This window comes from Geotrypetes seraphini, chromosome 1, assembly GCF_902459505.1.
Source record: "Geotrypetes seraphini chromosome 1, aGeoSer1.1, whole genome shotgun sequence".
Taxonomy (NCBI): Eukaryota; Metazoa; Chordata; class Amphibia; order Gymnophiona; family Dermophiidae; genus Geotrypetes; species Geotrypetes seraphini.
Window position 1 is genome coordinate 21,273,277 of NC_047084.1, and position 26,123 is coordinate 21,299,399.

A 26,123-nucleotide genomic window follows, 5' to 3' on the forward strand; every position below is an offset into this window, starting at 1 on the left:
CTCTCCAGGATTGCAGTTTTGACACCTCTGCTCTAGAGCATCAAGTTATTCCAATATTTATATATTCTTTGGAGAATTCTGCACTACAGTGCAATGCAGAATTTGCACAGAATTTCCAGAATTCTATACAAGGAACAGAGGCAGAGCCCCCCCCCCCCCCAGCTCCTAAGATCCCCTCTCCCCAGGACACCTGTCCATAGCTTGACTGGGCTTCCTCCCCTACATCCTGTAGCACAACCCCCTCCCCCAGCTTACTTTATCCTCTCCCCACTGGCAATAACATGGCAAAAGGAGGAGGGAAGCAGGTATACATCAGGACACTTTCTCTACCTCCGACAGCCTGGCTGAAGTGCTTATTTGAAGCAAGAAGCTGTATGGACTCCTGTATGGTTCAAATAAACAGTTGGGCCTAGGTTGGCAGAGGGAGAAAGTTGCCTGATAGGCAGACGCTTACCACCTCCTTTTGTCACGTGATCCTGAGGAGAAGAAGGCTGAGAATGGGTAGGGTGCAAAGGCCTGAACAACCTAACTGGGTTTGTGTACCACCAATGGAAGAGGGATCAAGGGGGCTCTAGAACAAGCTAGGTTTGTGGAGGGGGTGCCAGTGAGAGACTGTGTGCCAGGGAGGAGGGCCCAGATCAAGCTGGAGGGTATATGCTATGGGGGGAGGAGGAACAAAGAACAAAACGAAGGGTGTGTGTCAAGGAAAGCCAAAGCACTTTGCAGTTGTTGTATTAAGGGAGAAGGGAAACTGCGTCACTGTTGGAAGCAGGATACTGGACTAGATAAGATCATTGGTCTAAACCAGTGCAGCTATTCTTATGTAGCATGCTGGGTATATTTGTCTTGGGGAGGGGTGGGGGAGAGATTTTTGGTCAGAGAAGACTGGGGAAAAAAACTGCAGCAGGCTAGAAGAGAAGAGTAGGGGTAGGGGAATTTGGGGTGAGAAAGGTCATGCTTCTGGGCTACAAAAACCCAAGCAAACGATCAGTTTAGGGGGTGAAAACTTTTGTGCATGAAAGAAGAGTGAGACTTGGGTGTGATAGTACGAGATGATCTTAAGATAGCCAAGCAGGTTGAAAAGGTAACGGTGAAAGCTAGAAGAATGCTAGGGTGCATAGAGAGAGGTATGGCCGTTAGGAAAAAGGAGGTACTGATGACCCTGTATAAGACTCTGGTGAGACCTCATTTAGAATGTTGTATACAGTTCTGGAGACTGCACCTTCAAAAAGATAGAAACAGGATGGAGTTGGTCCAGAGGAAAGCTACTAAAATGGCCAGTTGTCTTCGCCAGCCATAAGGGAACAGACTTAAAGATCTCAATATGTATACACTTCCCCCTCCGCATTCGCGGTGATAGGGGAACAGCATGGCAGTGAATATAGAAAAACCGCGAATAACTTTTCGTATGTTATTCATGGTTTTTCTGTAAAAAAAAAAAAAAAACCCCTAAAAAAAAAATACAAAACCGTGAATAACCTGTAGCGATTTGCTCCGTAAAATGCTGGGAACATCAATTTCTCTGTGAAACGCCAGGAGCAGCAATTTCCTCTGTGCAATGCCGGAAGCAGTGATGTAAATTTGGAGGAAGAGCCAGGGAATGAAAAATCGTGAATAATCAAAACCGCGGTTAACGAAACCGCGAATACGGAGGGGGAAGTATACTTTGGAGGAAAGGTGGGAGAGGACAGATATGATAGAGATATTTAAATACCTATGTGGCATAAATGCACATGAATCAAGTCTCTTTCATTTGAAAGGAAGCTCCGGAATGAGAGGACAAAGGATGAAGTTTCATGTTTCAAGTTTATTAAAATTTGATGCAAACGCTTATAACATAGTTTCAAACGCGAATTACAAATATAAAAAATGGGGTGACAAATCATTTATCTAATATAATAAAAGCCTAAACCGCGCATGCACACTCTTAACTGCGTGCTCCCGTTTTCCGTGCGCTGTAGGTCCCCGCAGGTAGGAGTGCGCATGCTTAGGGCTTTATTGGCTTCAGGCGGCGCAGCGGCTGTCGGTGTCTGCAAGCCGCCATGGCTGTCGGCGCCTGCAGGCCGCGGCGGCTGTCGGCGGAGGGCAGAAAGCACATGATGAACTGGGGCTGGGCCTAAGGCCCGCAGTTTGCCAGAAGAGCAAGAGGGACTGAGCACCCCTCCTGCTCCCAACTTTTAGAGGTAAGGGAAGGGGGAGGGGAATGGAAGCTGGACGGGGGGGAGATTAAAAAAAGGGAAAAGGGCTGCTGCTGGATAAGGGGAGCAGTGAAGGGGTGGTGGTGGACACAGGGAAAATAAAAGGAAGGGAGAATGGGTGGACAGCCAGGAAAAAGAAAGACAGAAATACAGAAAGTGGCTAAGGAGAGAGAGAAAGAAATAAAGACAGACACACACACATATATTCTAGCACCCATTAATGTAACGGGCTATAAGACTAGTTTATACATATATTGGACATAGACAGACTTACAGACTACAATAGGAAAGAGGGTGGAAGTACAAAATTTTTTTAGAAAAGGCAACATTGAGGGAAAGCAGGAGTAAAAGCTCAGAAGTAATCTAAGGAAATACTTTTTTACAGAAAGGTTGGTAGATGCTTCTCCCAGTAGAGGTAGGATGAAGACTGTGTCTGACTTCAAGAAAGCATGGGACAGGCACCTGGGATCTCTTAGGGAGAGAAGGAGATAGTGGATGTTATGGATGAGCCATTTTTATTTATTTATTTAATTTGTTTTCTATCCCATTCTCCACAAAGAGCTCAGAATGGGTTACAGATTATTTGGCCTTTATCTGCCATCATGTTCCTATGTTAACACCTATACCAGATTCTCTCCAATAGCAGCTCACCCCCCTTCTTCATGATCCCCCCCCCCCCCAATTTTACTTCTAAAACCAATATTCCTCCACTAATCATCCCCTTGAAATTGCTCTCCTCCACCCTTCATTCGCTCCCCCTGCATCTCTTCTTACTGCATCTTGAAGTCATAATGCTAAGCCAGTGCAGGAATTTCAACATGTACAAATCCTCAAGGTCCTGCCTGCGCCATAACCTCAAGACGAGGTAAGAAGCGAGATCTGGATGTTCCAGGAAGGTGAGGGGAAGAGAAGAGCAAAGCCAGTTACTGCATGAAGCAGGATAGAGAACAGAAATAGTGATCTTCTCAGGCAGGAAAGCCGGAAGACAGAAATGGTCATCATGAGGAGGAGACGAATGATGCCTCCATTAATAGCCCACCCTAAACTTCAGAAAACCCAGCGTTTCAATTAGTAGTCTGGGAAACTTTTAGAGAGAATACAGTACCTAAAAATAATTTTATTGTATGTTTTTACCACCAAGGCAATCTTCTTTTCAAAATCTCTTTTTGCCTTCTTTATCACTTTACATTTGACTTGTCATTTCCTTGTACTGTTTCCTATTTTCCGTCTTCCATCTATAATAATAAAACGCTAAGCGCGCATGTGCACTCTCACCGCGTGCTTCCCTGATCCCTGTTCTGTCGAGCTGTGCCGGCAAGAGTGCGAATGCGCGCTTACTACTTCACCAGGACTCGCGGAGTGGCGGCTGCCAAGAGGAGGGCTGTCGGCGGAGGGCAGACGCCGAAAAAGGCTAAGAAGCCGGCGGGAGCGGCGAAAGCGCGCAAGGCATCGGGCTCCAGCGTCTCAGAGCTGATCGGCATGTCCTTGGCTGCCCTAATAAAAGTCTCTTTTAGAATTGCTACAAGACAAAACCAGCACACGCTTTTCCTCTGTAATAAATGAATATTTACCACAGGCGGTGGAGGGAGCAAACGTTGCCTTCCCGAGCCTCAACCGTCAGTCTCCTCCTTCCTGCCCGCTCTTCACCCCGACATACGACCTCGCTGGCTGTGGACGGTGCCTTTGCTGCTGCGCATTCCGGTACGCCTCCAAGCCGTTGGTTTTGATGGCATTCCTTAACACTACAGCAAAATGATGGCCTTGCATTTCAAAAGCTTTTTTAAATTAAACTGGGTATGCTGGATGTACTGCTACCTGGCCTTCTGTGACTAATAGCTCCAACACTATTTGAAGAGGGATGGGGAAGCTGGGAGGCAATCAGAATGCTTCACAAATACACCCAATAAAGCCAGCTCTTCTGATTTATGGCGCCTCTTAATTTGTTGAGTGGTCCAGTATCTCATCAATACTCCTCTCGGTATTAGTTGATTTTCCTTTTCCCTCCTCTCCCATTCCATGGTACGTGTGTGCTTCAACTTTCTTTGCGCTCTTTGAGGAGGGGAGTGAAGCCTATCTGGAGCAGCTCCCTAATGGCTGGATTATGTTTATCCTTTAACGAATATGCCCCTATATAAGCAGCACTAAGTGCAATTTTTATATAACTGCAACCGTTTCATAGACGAATCGGAAATGAAACAGTTGCTGCAGCTGGAGTCAGACTGCAAGCATGCAGTGTTCACTGGAAACTGTAGTGGAGTTTAATGTCCTTAAGACATTATTTCACTTGCATTTTATGAAATATAGTATGCTATAAATACTTTAGGAACCTTAACAGAAGTGGAAGTATGCAGAGTATAGGGATTTTTTTGTATTGATCTCCTTTCTCTTTCGATTTATTTCTTTTTGCTATAAAGACAATCACTTAAAAGAGAAATGTAATGACACAAAATTAATTTACAATATTGTCTGTGTATGAAGTCTCTCTGGCAATGCCGGGCATTGCGATATTATTTGTGCATTTTCATAGGGGGCAGGGAGAGAGACAGATAGAAAGAAAGACAGCGGGAGGGAGAGAGACAGAAAGAAAGAAAGACAGACAGACATATTCTAGAACCCGTTAATATAACTGGCTTAAAGACTAGTTTTCTGAAGAATGTTCTTTTAGCACAGCCTCCTTTCACCTTACTTTTTAAACATGCCAGTTGTTTGTCCTTCCTTCTCTCTTTTTTAATACTTGGAATACATTTGGTCTAGGCTTCTAGGATGGTATTTTTGAACAACATCCATGCCTTTGCATCTGGTGGTCTCAATTTTTTTCTAACCATATTCCTTATTTTTAAAAGTTAAGTGCTAATATATAAGATTTCTTGTATGCACTTACTTCAGAAATTTTTTTAACTGATCTGTATTAGCTGAAGATTGGAGAGTGGCCAATGTTACACCAGTTTTTAAATAGGGTTCCGGGATGATCTGGGAAATTACAGACCAGTAAGCTTTTTCATAGGGGGCAGGGAGTAAACTTCAGTGCAAGGCAACAGTGGAAACTATTATAAAGAATAAAATTACAGAACACAAGCAATCATTGTTTAATGGGACAGAGTTAGAATGAATAAACAGTATGGTTATGTTTTTATGATCACTGTTATCAGTGCTGCACACTGAGCAGAGGATTTCAACTTATCAATGAAAACGCCCTAAATCTTTTTCTGGGTGGTGACTCCTAATGTGGAACCTTGCTTACAAGCAACTTACCAGGCTCAAAAAATAAGTCTCACAATTGGTAAATAGGGATATGCATAATTAGAGAATGACACGGTGGCCGATACCTGCGGGGAGCCACGGGTAACCCAGCGAAACGGGGAGCGAGAAAATAGTAGTTGCCGCGGGGACGGTGACAAAGTCATTCACCGTCCCGTGGAGTGGTGAATGGTCTTGTCTCCGCAATGAAGGGAACACGTGCGGTCACAGATTGAATGGTCTAGGAACCCCCTCCTGCCCAATCACCACATCCTGAAATTTCCCTCCCTTCCTCACCTTATGTGCCGAATTTAATTGTTCTTCTCCCAGCGGCACGCTTTCAACAAATCGTGCATGGGCACGGCTGCTTCAGTTAAATCCTCCTCTGACGCAACCGGAAACAGGAAGTTGCGTCAGAGGAGAAGATTCAACTGAAGCAGCCATGTGCACGTGACTTGTTGAAAGCATGTCGCTTGGAGAAGAACAATTAAGTTTGTCACATAAGGTGAGAGGGAGGGAAGGAGATGGTGGGATGCGGCGATCGGGCGGAAGGGGGGGTGCTGGACCGCGTAATCCATGACCACGTGTGTTCCCTCACAATAGGAAGGAGAGAGTGAAAGGGAAAGAGATGTTGGCAACTGGATGAAGAGGGAGACAAATATTGAACCCACAGCAGGAAAGGGGAGGGCAAGCAGGTGAGTCAGATGCTGGAAGCGGAGGGAGAAAGAGAGAAAGAAGCTAGATGGGGTTGGAGAGAGAGACACATTGATGAGGAAGATGACACAAAACTATGTCGGGCAGTTGCGTCACAAAAGGACAGCAAGGATCTCCAGAAGGATTTGAACCAGCTGGAGAAATGGGCGGAAAAGTGACAGATGGAGTTTAATGTAATGTAATGTAATTTATTTCTTATATACCGCTACATCCGTTAGGTTCTAACACAGACAAATGCAAGGTGATGCACCTGGGTAGGAAAAATAAGGAACGTGAATATAAAATGTTAGGTGTAACATTGGGCAAAAGCGAACAAGAGAGGGACCTGGGGGTACTGATAGACAGGAACCTGAAGCCGTCAGCTCAATGCGCAGCAGCGGCAAAGAAAGCAAACAGGATGTTGGGCATGATAAAGAAGGGGATCACAAGTAGATCGGCAACTGTCATAATGCCACTTTACAGAGCAATTGTCAGACCACACTTGGAATACTGTGTCCAACACTGGTCTCCATACCTAAAGAAGGATACAACCCTGCTGGAGAGGGTGCAGAGGAGAGCCACGAAACTAGTAACAGGTATGGAAAATTTGAGCTACAAAGAACGCCTCGGAAAGCTGGCACTGTTCACCCTCGAAAAGAGGAGACTGCGAGGGAATATGATAGAGACTTTTAAAATACTAAAAGGATTCGACAAAATAGAGCAGGAAACATCGTTATTCACATTGTCAAATGTGATACGGACAAGAGGTCATGGACTGAAACTGAGGGGCAGCAGGCTCAGGACAAATGTCAGGAAGTTCTGTTTCGCACAACGAGTGGTAGATGCTTGGAATGCTCTCCCAGAGGAGGTTGTGAAGGAGGCTACCATTCTGGGATTCAAGCGCAAGTTGGATGCACACCTACTTGCAAATCACATTGAGGGATAAGGGTAATCAAGGTCTCCATAAGGGAGCACCTGGCTTGGCCTCCGCGGACTAGATGGACCTAGGGTCTGATCCGGTGAAGGCGTGTCTTATGTATGTCTTATGTAAGAGCGGGGAAATCTAGACACAGGAAGGTAACAGAAACAGAGGGGAAATTATGTGCATGGGGGCATAGGGACAGAGACATAAAGGGGAGATACATGGGGGGGGGGGGGGACAGAATCCAGAATAAACAAAGAGAAAAACCAACAAGGTCTGCAGTGAAGGATGCGAAACAAAACCAAAGAAAACTGCAGAAAAACGTACAATGATGAGGGCTGAATTTATTTATATCAAATAATTGAGTGCGGTTAATAATACCACCTTAAAAACAAACTAATATATGTTACATATATGTATATTCTTATTATGTTTATGTATATCCTGAGTTATTTTTATTCTGGTTTGTTAGGACCCCTGATGAAGGCGTGTTAACCGAAACACGGACCGTGTCGGGTCCCTTGGTTTGTATTTAAGGTGGTATTATTAACCACACTCAATTATTTGATATAAATAAATTCAGCCTGCATCATTGTACGTGTTTCTGCAGTTTCCTGGCAGAGGGACAGAGACATAAAGGGGAGATACATGGGGGGGGGGGGTGCATTATGTACATGTGGGCATAGGGACAGAGACAAAGGAGAGTTACATAGGGATGGTTTATGGAAATGGGGGGGGGGGCAATGCCGGACACAGGAGGGAGTATACAGATACAGAGGAGAGATATTAGAAACGGGGAAAATAGGAACACAGAAGGGAGATGGTTTATGCGGATGGATCAGATTGTTTGCGGGGATGGGGACCAAGCTCACAGGGATGGGGCGGGGACCGAGCTCGACGGGACGGGGACAACTTTTTTCCCCGTGTCATTCTGTATGTGTAATCAGAAGAATTTTTTCAAAATTGTGAACTTTTTGTTGTCCTATAGGTACTCTACAGCAGTGTTTCTCAACACATGGTACACAGGCCACTTGTTGGGGAACGCGGCCTGGCCGCTGGCAGGATCCCTCCCTGCCTACCCCCTGCTGAAGCCGCTGCCGGGGATCCCTCTCTGCCTGCTCACCCGCTACACCTCCCACCACGACCACCGAAGCCGACCCTGTTACTTAGTTGGAGCTGGACTGGCTCCCTCCTTCCCCAGCAGCAGAACTGGGTCAGCAGCATGCAAGAGCCACTGCGCACTATCCTGGCCAACAAGTTTGGCTGGCGCTGAAGATAAGGAGCAGCCAAGCTGGAAGGAAGACAGTGTCTGACGGTCGAGGTAACTGCCTGGGATCCCCGGCTGACCAGAAAGGCTTCCCTCCGATGTCAGCTCTGATATCAGAGGGAAGCCCTCCAGTTGGCTTTGGCGGAGGGGGGCCTGGTGAAAGAGTGGGGGACTGCTGGACTTGCAGGCAATAGGGAAGGAGGGTGTCTGCTAGACTCATGGGCAGCTGCAAGCGCAAGGAGAGCTGCCAGTGCTGATCCAGCTTTGGAAGAGGGGGGAGGCATGCCCTGTTGGATAGCCCTGAACAAGTAAGGGAGAGTTGGGATAATGTGGCACAAAGGGAGAAAAGAAGGGGGGAGAGGCATGAATTTGGGACAAAGGTTGGAAGGCAGAAAGGAAGGACACGAACTCGGGACACAGAAGGAAGGGAGGCGGCATGAACTTGGGACACAAGGGACGGGATAGAAAGGGAGAATTGTTGGAGATGAGTGTGTAAGTGAAGAGAAAGATGGTGCACATGAGGAAAGGAAGAAAGGAAAATTATTGGGCATAGGGAGAGAGGAGTGAAGTAGAGATACATGGTGAAGAGAAGGATGAGAGGGAGAAATGTTGGCTATGGTGGTGGAGAAGGAACAGAGGAACAGATTGAAGGGGATGCAAGGGGGAAGAATGTTGAACATAGTGATGGAGAGAGAGGTGTGGCATGGTGCTGGAGAGGGGTGATAGAAAGAGAAATGTTGGGCATGGGGACAGATTGAAGGGGATGCAAGGGGGAGGAATGTTGGACATAGTGATAGAGGGGGAGGTGAGGCATGGTGCTGGAGAGGGGTGATAGGAGAAATGTTGGGCATGGGGCTGGAGGGCAATAGTTAAAAATGCTGCATGTGATCTGCAGGATGAGAGAGGGAAAAATGTTGGATATGTAAGTAGAGGGAGTGGGAGAGATGCACCATGGATCTCTCTCTTTTTCCCCACTCCCTCTACATGGGATAGAGATGGGGACCGAATTCATGGGGGACGGGACAGGGACCAAGCTGCAGAGATGGGGTGGAGACGGGTTTTTTTAATTTCAGTCTTAGTAGTTTGCCGGTCCACAAAATAATTCTTTTATTTCTGCCGGTCCATAGGTGTAAAAAGGTTGAAGAACACTGATCTAAACAGCCCAAGACAGACAAACAGGATGTCATGGATACAGTTAAGGGCAATGGATAATCAGCAGGCTGGGTTGGAGGGTAGAGAAGTAGGGTTAAGGATTGAAGACTATATCAAAAAGGTGGGTTTTCAGTCTGCTTTTAAACAAGGGAAGGAGCCTGATGGATAAACTCATTTATTCCAGGCATAGGGGGCAGCTAGATGAAAGGAACAAAGTCTGAAATTGGCAGTGGAGGAGAAGGGTAAAGTTATCTGAAGGAATGGACTCTGGGAGGTGTATAAGGAGAGTGAAGCAAGGAGAGATATTGAGGGACAGCAGAATAAATACACTTGTAGGTCAGCAATAATATCTTGAACTGTATGTGATAGCAGACAGGGAGCCAGTGAAGTGAGGGGTGACATGAGTGTAGCGAGGTTGGTAGAAGATTGCAAGGGGGAGAGGCGACACTGTGGGATACCAGTTAGAAGTAGATTGCAATAATCTAAGCATGATGTTATAAGAGCATGGGCAAAGGTCCGGGTAGTATACTCAGAGAGGAAGGAGCGAATTTTGGTGATATTGAAGAGAAAGAAGCAATAGATCTTAGCAGCTTGTTGGATGTGCGTAGAAAATGAGAGGTCGGAATTGAAGACCACTCCAAGTCCCTAATCTGTCTTCCATCAAGAAATGCGTATAAATATTACAGTTCAAAATGTGTTACACACAAATAATGAGAACAAGTTTTAAAAGCAATTTACAAACGTAAATTAAATATTTGAAAACCGACCATCCTTCCTGCAAGTAAAATTACACATAGGTCGTTGAGTTTGTGTGGCACTCTCCTGAGGCCAACAACCGACCCCCCCCCCCCAAAAAAAAACACACACAAAAAAAAACAAAAACAAAAAAAAACCACAAACAAACAAACCAACAACAACAAAGAACGGCTCCTGCTTTCAGCACTCTCATGCGTCAGCCCAGGCTCTCTTTTTATGAGTATGAGATTTTGCTGAAAGACCAGCAGAGAACAAGCAAAACATGAACACAAATAATTGTTCCTGTCTGCTTCCTAACGTCTATTAAGGAAAAGTCCCAATGTTGCACTTTCCAAGGCCTACTTGTATTATATACACATATTTATATTCGTTTGAAAAAACCCCCAATTAAATCAATATATAAAACAGATCTATATACCAAGAAAAATATCCAGTCTTCTTTACTTTACACCAGACGTTTGACGCCAGCAACTCCCAGGACAGGTTTTCTTTGTGCAAAAGAGATAAGTTTATCCTGACACTTTGTTCTCTAGAATCCAAACTCCGTCTCTAAAGTGGCTAGTAGCAGTCATCACGTTGAAAAATCGAAATCGATCACTACAACCTCCTGAAACGCATAGAAAAAAAAATAGTGGAGGTACCAGATTGAGGTTTGAAACGCATCGAGAAAAGCTATTGGGGTACCAAAATGAGGCTTGGGAATATACAGAGCACCAGAATGAGGCTTGGGAAACAAAGAATGACGGCACACCATATTGAGGCTTGGAACAATAGTGAATCCCTTCTAAAAATCCGCTCACACAGCAAGAAAAATAGCCCCAAATCCCGTAAACACAAAAAATTTTCAGCACCCAGTTTTCCAAACATCCCAAATAAGCGGGAACAACTAACAACACTAACGTGCAGAAAGTTCAAATAGAGCGCGATCTCTTGGCTCGCCTAAAGTACAGGTTTCTGCTTCCTGCTGAATGCCACCTCATTGATCGGTTGTTTAAGAATCGGACGTGACGTCACTGTTGGAATAGTCAAGCCGGAAGAATTGCTTGAGGTGAATGTTGGTGGAGGTAGGATTCGGGTGCGTATGGATGCTTGGCCGGTTCTTAGTGGTGGTTTTATGGTCGTGAAGAGTTTTTTCATTTCTTCGCGGGGGAGGGTTTAATAGCGTGGTTCTATCATTTTGGTCTTTGCATCATTCGCAACTGGAAAGGGCCTTCAAAGCTTCGAAGCACAGGTGCTGTTGGTGCAGTAGGATCAGAGAGCTTGTTAGGATGAGATAGACACAGCTGGTTCCTAAATATAAAGGGAATTTGTCTTGTATGTAGCGATTAGAAATCCACTCTGATGTTTTTACTGCCATTTGTTTTAAACCAGTGATTCTTCTCACCCTGTGTGTCGCCAAAACTTTGACAGGCACCATGCTTGTGCTTTTCTTAACAGTGCACTGCAGGTTGGGGAGAGTTGAGAACCGTTAGGTGCTTGAGATCTCCATAAATGGTTCTTACTTCTATCACTAGCTCCAACTGAAAATATTGCAGTCCACCCCTCTTCTGCACTCTGGTAGTTCCTACCATTGCATTTGTGTTTCCCTTACATCATTGTTAATAATAATTAAATGGGTTTATAGGGGATTTTTTTTCCTTTTGTTCAGCTGTGAATTGTAGTGTTCAGTGTGTCATGCATCCTTCTTTCCTTTCCTATAATGAAACTGGCATTCTTTTTGTTCTAAATTATGTTACATACCATGACATATTGTTTCTTATACCCTGCAAATGTCAGCTGGGAATCATTGCGGCTTATATTAATATTGTCAGGTATGTCACAACAGAAGAAAGGTGTAGAATACTAAGTTCAGTTGATTAACATTAGCTCTGTATAGCCTACCAAACAAGATCTGGCTGAAGTTTCATCTCATTTGCCACTTGTTAAACCAATCTGGCTATCGTCCTTTTTATTTAGTTAGAGGCTGCACCTTTCTATTCTGTTTGCATTTCAATTACTTCCATGGCCTGTGGTATTGCAAGGCTGTGTTTTTGCTGTTTTATTTGTGTTTTGCCAACTGGGGTATCCTCTGTGCTAGCCCCATACCTGCAGTTACTGTTTTATACTGTAGACCAGTAGTTCTCTACCTTTCTGTTGTGACACACCAAGCACAAATTCACAGCTGAATAAAGCATGCCTAAATACAGGAGTTCCACAAGGTTCAACGGCACAATGCGCAGCAGCCTTAAAGAAAGCAAACAGAATGTTGGGTATTATTAAGAAGAGTATTGCAACCAGAACGAAGGAAGTCATCATGCCGCTATATCATGCGATGTTGCGCCCGCATCTGGAGTACTGTGTCCAATATTGGTCACTGTACTTAAGAAGGACATGGCGATACTTGAGATGGTTCAGAGAAGAACGACAAGAATGATAAAAGGTATGGAAAACCTTTCATACGCAGACAGGTTAGAAAGTCTGGGGCTCTTCTCCCTGGAGTAGCGGAGACTCAGAGGAGACATGATAGAGACTTACAAGATCATGAAGGGCATAGAGAAGGTGGAGATGGACAGATTCTTCAGCCTATTGGGAACCACAAGAACAAGGGGGCACTTGGAGAAATTGAAAGGGGACAGGTTTAGAACCAATGCTAGGAAATTCTTTTTCACTCAGAGGGTGGTGGCCACCTGGAATGCGCTTCCGGAGGTTGTGATAGGACAAAGTACATTACGGGGATTGAGGGATACAGATAGAGGTAGAGATAGGATTATGAAAGGGTATAGATAGAAGGATAAAGGGGATTGAAGGGTTTTAGACAAAGGATCACCTTACAGGTCATGGACTTGATAGGCTGCCGCGGGACCGGACTGCTGGACGTGATGGACCTCTGGTCTGACCCAGCGGAGGCAACTTCTTATGTTCTTAACTATTATGTTTAGTATGAATTTGCCTATTCCATAACAAAAAAGCTGTATGCAGTACATCAGTCCCAGATTTCTCACTTGTTATACAACAAAACAAATATATATTCAAATTCTGGTGTCACATCGGTAACAGCAGCAGCAACAAGAAAAATCTCTGCACAGACAGATACTGTGAAGCAACACAAAACCTACAAATGATAGTTAGTTATTTTGGTGTTATTGCAAAACAACTTGTTTTTCCATAAAAGTGAGGCTATGAAATATAATGAGCATTAGTGCACAATACTGTTATTGTGTGCATCTTTTTAAGTACACTTCTCCCTCCGTATTCGCTGTGATAGGGGATTAACAGAATCGCAAATACAGAAAAACCGTGAATAACTTTTTCATATGTTGTTTGCTTTTTTCTGTTAAAAACCATCTGAATATAGTGAAACCGTGAATAACATGGTGGGAGACCTGGTCTGTTCCTGAAGGAGAGGCAAAACACAGTGAAGAAAGTGCTGGGAATCAGCAATTTTCTCTGTAAATGCTTGGAATCAGCAATTTCTCTATGCAAGCTAATGTAATTTGGGGGGAGGAGCCAGCAAGCTAAAAACCGTGAATTATCGAAACCGCAAATACGGAGGGAGAAGTGTATCACAATTAGGAATGAATCCAATGCTTTTCATCTATTAATGATTCTTTACAGGCATTCTTCTTATCAATAACTAGAAATCTGAAAGTCAACAAATGTAATAAACAAAAGTTCTCATATAGATTAATGGCTTCTCTTGTTAGTTATACATGCTGAACTCTGGTATCTTTCATACTAACTGATCTCTCTCACTTTTCTGGAAAATACATTGTGACAGATATTGGTGGAGAATTTAAATATGTAAGTAAAAAGTTGTGTACTACTACTTCACAATATCATTTTACTCTTAGAAGTTTGATCTTCTACTGTGATGATTTGCATTAACTGATTCCATTGTATTCAGAAGATCTCATACATATTCATTGTGGCAGTTGTGAAAACCTGACTGGGTTGTGGCTCTCAAGGACTATGGTTTCCCAATCCTGTTCTAATTCTATAGCTTATGTGGATTCATGTTGGGCTTTGGCATTTGGCTATAGGCCTTCTTCATGAGGCACCCTTAAAATGCTATAGTTGTGAAAGATCATCCCTCCTCTGGTTAAACTGTAAATGGAAGACTTCAACAAATGTTAAATGAAAGCTTTTTCCCCCAATAAGTTGAAAATAATAGGTCAGTACATATTGGCAAAGTCTTGCTTTTGCATGTGAGCCTTATTTTTATTTATTTATTAGGATTTATATACAACCTTTTTTGAAGACATATTCCTAAATTGATGTACTGCAGTAGACATAATTAACAGAATTACAGCAGTACAAATACAGTGTTTCCCTGAAAATAAGACAGTGTCTTGTATTAATTTGGGGTCCAAAAAATGCATAAGGGCTTATTTTCAGGGGATGTCTTATTTTTTTCATGTACAACAATCATCTCTCCTATAACCCAATTCTTCCTCTTTCCTTTCTCCCTGCCCCCTCCCCCCCATGTTCAGCATCTTTCCTTCCCTCTCACCCATTCCCTTGTGCAGCATCTTTCTATCCCTCTCTCCCATCCCTCTGTGCAGCAGAACCCCACCGACCCTCTCACCATGAGACTGTTATACTGCCACTCTGAGGCCTCCATAAGCAGCGGCAGCGCTCAGTGATACGGCAAAGGGAAGGCCCTAGCGGGAAAGGCCATGAAGCAGCCCGTTCAGCACTGTCGCCGCTGCTGCTTTAGGAGGCCTCAGAGTGGAGGTATGTCAGGTCTCACTGGGGTTGCTGAATCGACGAGTCTGAATTTTTTTCAGCGAATCAGGCAGGGATGGAATCAGCGAGTGTTGGGGACATTCGGGGGAGGGGGGCCTCAGGGGTTAATCTTAACTAGGGCTTATTTTTGGAGTAGGGCTTATATTAGGATCATCTTTAAAATTCATACTAGGGCTTATTTTCGGGATAGATCTTATTTTCAGGGAAACAGGGTATGTATTTATCTTTTAAAAAAATGTATTACTTGCTACATCTTACTATTCTAATCGAGTCCCACTTTAAAAAATACACAAAATATAAACAAATAAACTAGGGGGTCATTTTACTAAGGCGTGCTAGTGCTAATGCATGGCAATGCGTGCCTTAGTAAAAGGACCCCCAAATATACAACATAAAGCAGGGCTGCCCAAGTTCGGTCCTACTGGCAGGCCAGGTTTTCTGGATATCCACAATGAATATGCATGAGAGGGATTTGCATACAAAGAAGGCAGTGCAGGCAAATCTCTCTCATGTATATTTATTGTGGGTATCCTGAAAACCTGGCCTGCCAGTAGATCTCGAGGACCGGACTTGGGCAGCCCTGACATAAAGCATAAAAAAAATATTCAAAAAGTCCACATTACTTGTTCAGGCCCCATGTTAGGCTCTGCAAAAAAATTGTTTTAGCAAACGTTCCCCCATTTTTACTAAGCCGTGGTAAAGGTTTCTACCAGGCCTGGGGTGCTAAATACTCCAGTGCTCATAGGAATTCTATTAGCATTGAAGCATATAGTGCTCCAGGCTGCGGTAGAAACCTCTACTGTGGCTTAGTAAAAGGGGTGGGGGATGTTACTATTATCCTTTTTTTTTTTTCAATTTCTTTAGTATGATTTTTGACCTTTGCATCACTGCAGTGCTTAAACTGTATAAAAATTCAGTTAAATAAATTCTGTTGGATCAGCATGTCAGTTCTTAGTTTATAAAGTCACTGGATGCAAAAGTTTCATTTCCTTGCTTTGCTATTTGCAATAAAATCAGCTTTAGTTCTTACTCCTCTCCTCATTATGTTTAAGAATCTCAATGAGTTGGAACAAAAGCAAAAATAATTGCAGAGAATATAAAAAATGATGATAATTTCAAGTAGCACTAAGATAATGAATCCAACTTGTACAAACTCTTTCAATATGAAATTTCTCATATTTGCTTCCAGATTCCTCAGTTTCTTCCTGGCACTACTAGTAGGACACGTTAAGTCTACCCTGAAGTTAAAACCATCTTAAAACAAATACATACAAATCAATGCAACTTAATATATTTCTGAAAGTCTGGTGCTTTTGAATTAAATTACTCCACACAAGGAAGTACAACAAACAAGCAAACCCATTTAAAACATGAAGGCAGATAATTATCCAGTCTGCCCATCCACAGCATCCACTATCTCCTCTTCTCCCTAAGAGATCCCATAGAAACATGAAGGCGGATAAAGGCCAAATGGCCCATTCAGTCTGCCTATCCACAATAATTATATAGACATAGTTTCAATTATAGTTAGGCCCTCACAAAAGATAAAAACAATAAATTTTCTTCCAATAATAATAAAAAAGCAACATAAACCTAATTATATCTATTGTTATAATTGTTTTCAGCTAGTTAAAAAAAATACATGTATTTTTATTTAACATTGTAAGACATTTAAAAATGTCATATTATTTATCTATGATTTTATGTATGTTTTGTTTCTTTTGAGAACAGTTAACACATTCTATAGTAGGTGATGGAAAGCTTCTGTTTATTTACTTTAGTATGAAAGGGAAGGAGAGATTAATATCTCTAGGCTCATAACACTCTTGAGGACCAGTGTGAGCCTACTGTACAGCAGAAAAAAGTTGCAAGTAGTAGGAAGTATTTCACAAAAATATATGAAAAACCTAATAGCAAGCAGTGGATTACAAATATGCTATCTGAAAAGTTTTAAAATTGCCTTTCAAAATATTTAGAGGTTCAAATTGTATACAGTAAGGGGTAAAGTCACACATTGAAGCAATAACCTTGTTTACACTAGGGGCTCCTTTTACGAAGGTGCGCTAAGCATTTTAGCGCACGCACCGGATTAGCACGCACTATAGCGCACACTAGCCAAAATCTACCACCTGCTCAAAAGAAGGCGGTAGCGGCTAGCGTGCGTAGCAATTTAGCGTGCACTATTCCACGCATTAAGGCCCTAACGCACCTTCGTAAAAAGAGCCCTAAGTATTTGCTCTTGTCTTTCAGCCAAAAGTGAACATAAGAATAGTCTTACTGGGTCAGACCAATGGTCCATCAAGCCCAGTAGCCCGTTCACACGGTGGCCAATCCAGGTCACTAGTACCTGGCTGAAACCCAAGGTGTAGCAATATTCCATGCTACCGATTCAGGGCAAGCAGTGGCTTCCTCCGTGCCTTTCTCAATAACAGACTATAGACTTTTCCTCCAGGAACTTGTCCAAACCTTTATTAAAACCAGCTATGTTGAATAAGCACCTCTTTTCCCCCACATTTTTTGCTTCATCTGAAAGATGTGGTAAAATGACAGGGTGCTAGGCTACAAAGAAAACAAGGTTTGATAAAATTTATTGACATTCTATATAGGGTCAAAATAAAAGCATTAATTTTTCTCAAGAGACCCCCTAAAAGCATTCATAGTGCTGAAATTCTCTGCAGGCATTAACTTCAACAGCGTGATAGCACAGTCTGGGAAATTAAAGGGTGACACTGGGATGGGCAGTTTGGTTTGGAAGAAGACGGAAACGATAAAGAGCTTGAAAGCATGGCTTGTGGAGGATTGGCATCTAAAGGATCCAATATTAAGTGAAATCCATTTTGTTTTCCCATGCTTGGGCTAAAGAATCCAACGAGAGAAATCTAGGATCATATTCAGGGTTCATTACAAATTTTGGAAAAATCTTGTGAAATAAAGTACATATGGCCGGTTTATGGCACGTGAGAGATGGCGATTAAAGTATTCTTTCTTACTGTGTCTAAGAGCACTTCAATACTTAGGGCTCCTTTTACAAAGGCGCGCTAGCGGTTTAACGCGCGTAATACCGCCGGCCGCGCTAGCTGCTACCGCCTCCTCTTGAGCAGGCGGTAGTTTTTAGGCCAGCACAGGGGTTAGCGGGAGATGAAAAGTCATGCGGGTTAACCCCGCTAGCGCGGCTTAATAAAAGGAGCCCTTACTGTATCTAGTTTTGAATATAGAGATAGCAGAGGGAGTTCTTGTTTTTCTCCAGAGTCTCTCTGATCTACGCACATAAGATTTTAGTAGGCAGAGTGACGGAAAGTACCAGGGGGCTTTCACAGGTCTTGTATTAGATCCTGGCTGGTAAGGAGCATGTTCATTGATGATTTCTGATAAGTGTGTAGTTGGTCTGTTTCTTCATTAAGTGAAACAGTATTAAGAGGAGGAGGGGGAGGGAGGAAGATCATGATTTGCAAAAGAAATTAGAGCAGTGGTTCTTAACCTTGTTGGAGGTACTGAACCCCACCAGTTTCATATGCGTGTTCACCGAACCCTTCTTTATTGGAAAAATAAAATATGATTTTTACAAATTCAAAACATAGGTATACAGTGAGGGAAAAAATAATATCAATTTTGAAAACAAAAAAGTTCTCCTATATTTCAAATAATAATAACATAATAATGAAATTTACTGCAAATCAGTGTGACTTCTGCTGTTGCCTCTCAGAGATCAGTTCAGAAATGTGCAGCTTTACCTTGGCAAGTGCCACTCTCATGTCATTTTCGCAACAAAGTCTGTTCCTTTTCTTCATTTTTATGTCCAGCATCCTCAAAAAGGATTGCTCGCAAAGATATGTTGTAACAAACGGTATGAAAATTTCCAGAGCTTTCTTAGCAATAACAGGGTACGTTACCAGTTGTTGACACCAAAACGTTGAGAGCGTTGTTGTTCTGAAGAGTTGCTGTTGAACCTGGCTCTGCTGAATTTCAATGATTTCATCGAGGTATTCATCATTGACATCTGTTGTCTCAACACTAAACATGAACGGCTGTCTCACCCATGCTGGATATGACTCTCTTGTAGGGAAGTATCCGTCGAGAGACTTTGCAAGCTCATCTAAGTGCGTGGCAATAGTTTGCTTCAGTTCCGCGGGTACAGAAATGTCTCCGATTCCAGATACATCTTCGATCTTACTTACACAGTTGTCTAGCAGGGGAAAGTTTGCGAAGTTATCGTTTTCTGTTCGTCGTTTCCATAATGGTAGCTTTTTTTGAAAAGCTTTCAGGTTTTCTTCCGCTTCGATGATGTTGACTCCACCACCCTGCATCTGCTTATTGAGATGATTGAGAGCTGCAAAGATATCAGCCATGTACGCTAAAATGAGAATGAACTCAGAATTTTTAAAGCAATCTGCATGACAATGTTGCTGCTCTTGCAAAAACAGAGCTAATTCCACACGCAAGGCAAAAACACGATTCAGCACCTGTCCCCGGGATAACCACCGAACATTAGAATGGTACAGAAGTACCTCGAATTCAGATCCCATTTCTTTACACAGCTCCTTGCAGATGCGGTGCTTCAGAGCATTATTTCGCACATAGTTCACGCATTCCACAACAATTTTTAAAACTTCTGCCAGTTTTGGAGGCAAGGTTTTTGTTGCCAACACATGCCTGTGCAGAATGCAATGCGTAACAATGATGTGTGGTGCATCGGCATTCACTAGCGCACCAAAACCGGACTTTCTTCCGAGCATGGCTGGAGCTCCGTCCGAACAAACTGCAGAAACCATATACCACGAAAGATTGTTGTCTTTGAAGAAGTCATCCACAAGTTTCTTCACATCAGTTGCCTTAGTTGTTGTTGTAAGAGGCTTACAAAATAAAAAATCTTCCTTTATCACATCGTCTTTCACATAGCGCACGAATACTGTAAGCTGGCTTAGATTGGAAATGTCTCTGGTCTCATCGAGTTGAAGGCTGAATTTTGCCGGGCTTGAAATCAGATCTGCAACTACTTGAGCCAAGATGTCTTTGCTCATGTCCTCTATTCTGTTGCTGATGATGTCATTTGAAAGAGGAATTTCAGATAACTGAACTTCAGCTGCTTTTCCCAGCATGATATTCGCCATCTTCAACACAGCTGGTTTTATGAGTGTTTCACCAATGGTGTGTGGTTTGCCCTGCTTTGCGATCAGGTAAGCAACTTCGTACGATGCTGTAAGGATCGGTTTGTTGAGGGGTACAAAGCCGAGAACAGGCAGAGTAGCCTTTTCATCGAATCTTGCTCTCTTCACCTTGAATTCAGCGAGCATTTTGTTCTTGTATTTTCCATCTCCATGCAGCTTAAGGAAGTGTTCCCTTAGTTTTGCCGGAGCTAGACTAGAATTACTCAACTTGGCATTGCAAATCATGCAATTAGGACGCTGACTCCCATCACGTTCCGTTATACATGTGAATCCATATTGTACATATTCGTCCGACCACTTTCGTATTTTGCTCGACATAGTTAGTAAGGGATTAAAATATAGGTATCACACGATGTACCATTACAACAGTTACAATTCGACTACTGTGTGCATCAAATCCCCTGCAGCACAGATAGGCCAAGCGATGTTGCGTGATCACCTGCAGCCAATTATGGACAAGCGGGGCGTTTCATCACGAATCATAAGCGCTTCGGTCACGTTCAATCATCTATCAGTTAAATCACAAATTTTGATCAAGAATTGATTGATGTATATAAGGCGTTAGTTACAGATTAATAGATCAAGAAACCAAGTACACGATCAGTCTTGATCAAAATAACTGAATAACTGATAGATGATTGAAAGTGACGGAAGCGCTATATGAGTCGGAGGTGTATTTTGACCTCCGCCGAACCCGCGAGACTGACTCACCGAACCCCTGGGGTTCGGTCGAACCCAGGTTAAGAACCACTGAATTAGAGCAATATTTTTCTCATCAAGAATGCGTATGGGGAGAGAGGTTTGAGAGCTTGCAGATATGTGAAGAGAATGCTGAAATGAAAAAGATATAACAAAAATAGTTTGTCCAAGGTTATGAGTTAAGAGAGAGAGAACTAGGAGGAATTACTAATCCAAGCAAGCACCTTGCACTATCGGTGTTAACCGGCAGTGATGTCACCTTGAGGTAATTGCGGGTCTGAGGCAAGCCAGAGCACAATGAAACAAGATTTATTACTTTTCTATAAGTTAGTAGTTTTTAGCACAAATAACTGCTTCCTTGTCATCTAAGGCTGCACCGTTCTCAGCAAGTGGGTATTATCACAGATGGAGGTAAAGAAAATGTTAGGCTTTTCCCATGAACTTGCTGGTATAACCTGGTGTTGTGGGCAAGTTCCAATATTTTTCTTTAACTGTAGCAGCTGGTAAGTTGTTCAGGTTGATGCTCCTGGTCCCTGGCTTAACTCTCTGTAATGCTGGCTGAGCCTAATGGCCACTCCCATGTTACCTGATTCCTGGATTGGATCTGGTTGAGCACTGAGCCTTTGCTCTGCTGTCTCTCCCCCCTCCAGTCATGGTCTTCAGCATCCTTCCAGAAAGGCACGGGTCCTTATCTCCTGCCCCTTGTAGCCTATACACCCTCTATAGGTGTTCCTTCTTTGGGCTTCCCTGCAACTCCCAGGCACTTATGAGGCTGAACATGCCTGCAGGCACAAGCTGTGCAGTCTGCAAGAGCCGTCAGCTTATTATAGTTGCCCGCTCTGTCTGCCCTTCCTGCAATAGACTGTTTTTTATTCCAGAAACAGCCCTAAGGGAAAAATTGCCCTCTCTGAACCCACAATCCCAACATCTTCAGCAGGAACAAATTTCAGCCCTTGAGTCAATGGTACAAAATTTGAAGGGATGTTCTGATGCTGTTATTCATAGTGAATTGCTGCAAATTTGACAATGCAGTGTCCAGTGCAAGGATAATCTAAAAATCTTAAGTCTGTATCTAATTTTGTTCTGCAGCTATAGCAGTTGATAAACTGGTCAAAATCTGTCACAACAAACTGCGTCATTCCATACCAAGTGGTCTAAAATAGTAGTAATAATTTTAAAAAAAACTCCCCACTATTATGTCTCAGATTTTGTTCAAAATTTGTATGCAGAACTAGCATTAATAAACTTTCCCAAAATATCAGATCCTTAGTTTCAATAGTCGCTGAGCTAGACCCCCTTAACATAAGAACAGCCTTACTGGGTCAGCCCAATGGTCCATCAAGCCCAGTAGCCCATTCTCATGGTGGCCAATCAAGGTCACTAGTACCTGGCCAAAACCCAAAGAGTAGCAGCATTCCATGCTACTGATCCAGGGCGAGCAGAGGCTTCTCCCATGTCTTAATAACAGACTATGGGCTTTTTCCAATTTGTCCAAACCTTTCTTAAAACCACAACCTCTGGCAACGCGTTCCAGAGCTTAATTATTCTCTGAGTGAAAAAATATTAAAAGTATTTCCCTACAATTTCATCGAGTGTCCTCTAGGGCTCCTTTTACTAAGCTGCGTTAGGGCATTAGCGTGTGGAAAAGCGCGCACTAAATTGCCACGCGTGCTAGACGCTAATGCCAGCATTGAGCTGATGTTAGTTCTAGCCACGTAGCGTGGGTTTAGCACACGCTAAAATGCGTGCTCTAAAAACGCTAACACAGCTTAGTAAAAGGAGCCCCTAGTCTTTGTAATTTTTGAAAAGTATGACTAGTACCAAGCCATGCCCTTCTGTCACCTTGAATCTGTCCTAGAAATTGAGGGACTTGTCTGGGAATTGAACCCAGGACCTCTCTAACCCAGAGCGAAAATCATACCCCTAGACCAAGGGTGTCAAAGTCCCTCCTCGAGGGCCGCAATCCAGTCGGGTTTTCAGGATTTCCCCAATGAATGTGCATGAGATCTATTTGCATGCACTGCTTTCATTGTATGCTAATAGGATCTCATGCATATTCATTGGGGAAATCCTGAAAACCCGACAGGATTGCGGCCTTCAAGGAGGGACTTTGACACCCCTGCCCTAGACCAACAAGCCACTGGCTGCTGGTACAGCAGTGAATAAAATGTAATTTTTAGCTGCTCATAAAGCTGACAGTAATTGATGAAAAGTACTAATTTTTGGCAGTCCTGCACAACGTTTTAAGCTAGTTTCAGCAATGCTAGTATGAGCATCATGGATGCAAAAGCCCACTTGAAAATGTTGCTTAAAGTGTGCCTTAAAACTGCAGAGCTACCATTCAGGCCCTATACAGTACATCCCTTTTTTGATGGTTCTAAAGTGATGAAAATGTTTACATCTTTAATATCCTTGGTAATCATGGACAATAATTTATTTTGATGTTTCCTTTAATCAGTAAAGTATCTTTGTATACATTTTAATTTTATTTTTTTCCAGGTCATTCTTAGTTTGATATGCTCAAGTGTTGTGTTGCGGATGGGAGTTGTCATAGCTGATAATGTCAACAACTTCTTACAGGAGCAAGATAGCTTCTGCTAAGGTATATGATTTCTAAGCAAAACATGAAGAGAGAAATAAGAACAGCCATACTGGGGTAGACCACCAATGGTCATCTAGCCCAGTCTCTTGTTTCCAATAGTGGCCAATCTAGGTCGCAGTACCTGGCAGAAACCCAAATAGTAGCAACATTCCATGCTACCGATCCAGGGCAAGCAGTGGCTTCCTCCATGTCTGTCTGAATAAGAGACTATGGACTTTTCCTCCAGGAACTTGTCCAAACTGTTCTTAAACCTAGCCACACTAACCACTGCATCCGCCTTCTCTGGCAACGAGTTCCAGAGCTTAACTATTCTTTGAGTAAAAAAATATTTCCTCCTATTTGTTTTAAAAAATATTCCCATGTAATTTAATTGAGTGTCCCCTGGTTTTTGTACTTTTGGAAAGGGTGAAAAATTGATTCACTCTTAGGGTTCCTTTTACAAAGCCGCGTTAGCGGCTTTATTGCACGCACCTTTTTAGCGTGCGCTAACCCCTGCGCTAGCCGAAAAACTACCGCCTGCTCAAGAGGAAGCAGTAGCGGCTAGCGCGGCCATCAATTTAACGCGCGCTATTACGCGCATTAAACTGCTAACGTGGCTTCGTAAAAGGAGCCCTTAATATTCTCTACCACACAGGATTTTGTAGACCTCTATCATATCCTCCCTTAACCATCTCTTTTCTAAGCAGAAGAGCACCAACCTCTTTAGTCTTTCCTCATACAAGAGGAGTTCTGTCCCCTTTATCATTTTGGTTGCTCCTCTTTGAAACTTTTCTAATTCTACTGCATTATAATTGCAAACAAATACAAAATTTGTATAATCCAAAGCTATGTGACAAATATTGAGTTACTGAGTATCTGAAATGTTAATATTGTACTTTTCACATGTATTCCTTTCAGTTAACAGATTGGGTAGAACCATCATTTGAAGATTTGTGTGGAATCTCAAATTCCTCATTTGCTCCTCAAACCAAACCATCAGGGCTGGTGAGAAGACAGCAGAAAAATAAAGAACACCCCTTATTTATTAACAGCAGCCATAGCGAATTTCAAAAAACAAAGAGATCAAAATATTTTTCCAGAGAGAAATCATCTAGCCAAATTGAAAATGATCCATGGGTTGTCAAATACAAACCAGAAACACAGGTATGAAAACTAGACTGGCCTTTTGTGTCAGTATACGGAAGTTGCATTAACTGTGTCCTGATTTGGAAGTTATTATATTAAAGTTAACTATGTTTTAATGTTGTTGCAATTGGAAATCTAGGTAATATTTGCTTTTCATTACTATGGGTGATATTTTATTTAAAAGGCAGTAAATAAATCCTAATAAATAAAGGTAAATATAATAATTCATTAAATTTTAAGCTAGGGCCACTTTGGATTCTAACGAGATTTGGGAAAGCTCCCAAATATCTTCCCATGTGGGTCTACAACACTGCTGACCAATGATATGCATCCCTACCAGCTCACCTTCAGACTTCATTGGGGGAGTATCCTTGAGCTTGTGAATATTTTCAAATGCATTCCCATTTGTCTACTTAGCTCTACCCCCCCCCTCAATAGAGAAGCAGAGTAGCAGGGGAAAAACCCCCCAGAAAGACAATAGGGGCCACCTCGGAGGTCTCCAGGGGCTGCCATTGGCCCTAGGTCTTGCATTGATGAATAATTAAATAATTTGTCATCATGGACATAACAAACCTAACTAATAACTTTTTCTTTAGCACTCTCCAGACCAGTAGAGGTTAATCTTTACGAATGGGTATATATCCAATCATGACCAGCAGGTGGAGACTGAAAACAAAACTTTGGGACAGTATATACTATCCTCCCCTCTCTATTTCCCTCAGTCTTCTTTCAGTCTCCAGCAGGTGTTGATGTGATCTGTACCCATCTCCCTTGGTAGGGCTGTTGGAATTTGTTTAGGGGGTTTATTGTCCCTGTTTTTGGCCGGACGGAGCTTGGGCGGACTCTGTTTGGGGGTTCGTCCGACCTCGGGGGTGTCAAACCCGGCGGGTCTCGAGCGGGGTCCCTCCCCCCACTTCCTCCACCTCCCCACATTTTTTTAGAGGAGCCTCAGCAGTAAGCCTTGCCCCCTAAATCAAGCAAGGCATATTGCTTCGAGAGCCTGTGGAGTCTGTTCTGTTAAAAAAAAAAAAAAAAATCCTGAGGTAGTGCTGGTCTGGAGGGTTGTTTCCCTTTAAGAAAACTGTATTTTACTGTATTTTTTCAACTAACCGGCACTTTTTTACAGCTAGGTCGCGTATGGAGCAATGAGCACTTCTAAAGGGAAAAAGTGCTCATTGTGCTCCAGACGCGAGGCACTCGCGGCCGGCCTGTGCAAGCGGTGTTCAGGCCGGTGCGGTGGAGGAGCTCCGTCGGCAGCGGCTGCAGGCGCCCAGAGCTCCCCGCCGATGGTGCCTCGCGAGTCGGCAGGGAACGGTGGAGAAGCCCGGTCTTCTCCGTCCGGCCACGGAGGGATTCCCCGAGCCGCCGACGGTCGGGTTTTAGAGGATTCCCTCTCAGCTGATTTTTTGACAGCTGATGCCGGCTTGCCTGCTTTAGCGGCTGAGACTGTTCAGGTCTCTCAGCCGCTTCAGGCTATGGAGGGAGCTTTTTTGGCGGGAAAACCGCCATCTTCTCTGTCTGACCCCTCCATTTTGTCTTCCACCTCAGGTGACCTTCCCCCTGTTTTGACTATGCAGGGGCA

At 43.2% G+C, this 26,123-nt stretch overlaps 2 protein-coding genes across 14 annotated transcripts in view; one reads left to right on the forward strand and one right to left on the reverse strand.

The window, feature by feature from the left end:
• Positions 1-11,256, reverse strand: part of ZFYVE16 (zinc finger FYVE-type containing 16) — a 173,703-nt gene extending 162,447 nt beyond the window's left edge. The window contains exon 1 of one of the 3 annotated variants that reach the window (XM_033926351.1): positions 11,126-11,256. The gene's annotated coding sequence lies outside the window, so the exon portion shown is untranslated. The other 2 variants (XM_033926269.1, XM_033926441.1) reach the window with 2 other exon arrangements.
• The window catches only part of RAD17 (RAD17 checkpoint clamp loader component), a 91,585-nt gene continuing 76,449 nt past the window's right edge, over positions 10,988-26,123 (forward strand). For 4 of the 11 annotated variants that reach the window (XM_033927156.1, XM_033927341.1, XM_033927248.1 and 1 more), the window contains exons 1-3: positions 10,989-11,300; positions 23,314-23,416; positions 24,314-24,559. In XM_033927156.1, coding sequence (XP_033783047.1) covers positions 23,375-23,416; positions 24,314-24,559 — 288 coding nt within the window. In that variant the 5' untranslated portion in view covers positions 10,989-11,300; positions 23,314-23,374. Of the gene's footprint in view, positions 11,301-11,332; positions 11,457-13,982; positions 14,006-23,313; positions 23,417-24,313; positions 24,560-26,123 lie in introns of those variants that run through there. The other 7 variants (XM_033926976.1, XM_033927068.1, XM_033926572.1 and 4 more) reach the window with 6 other exon arrangements.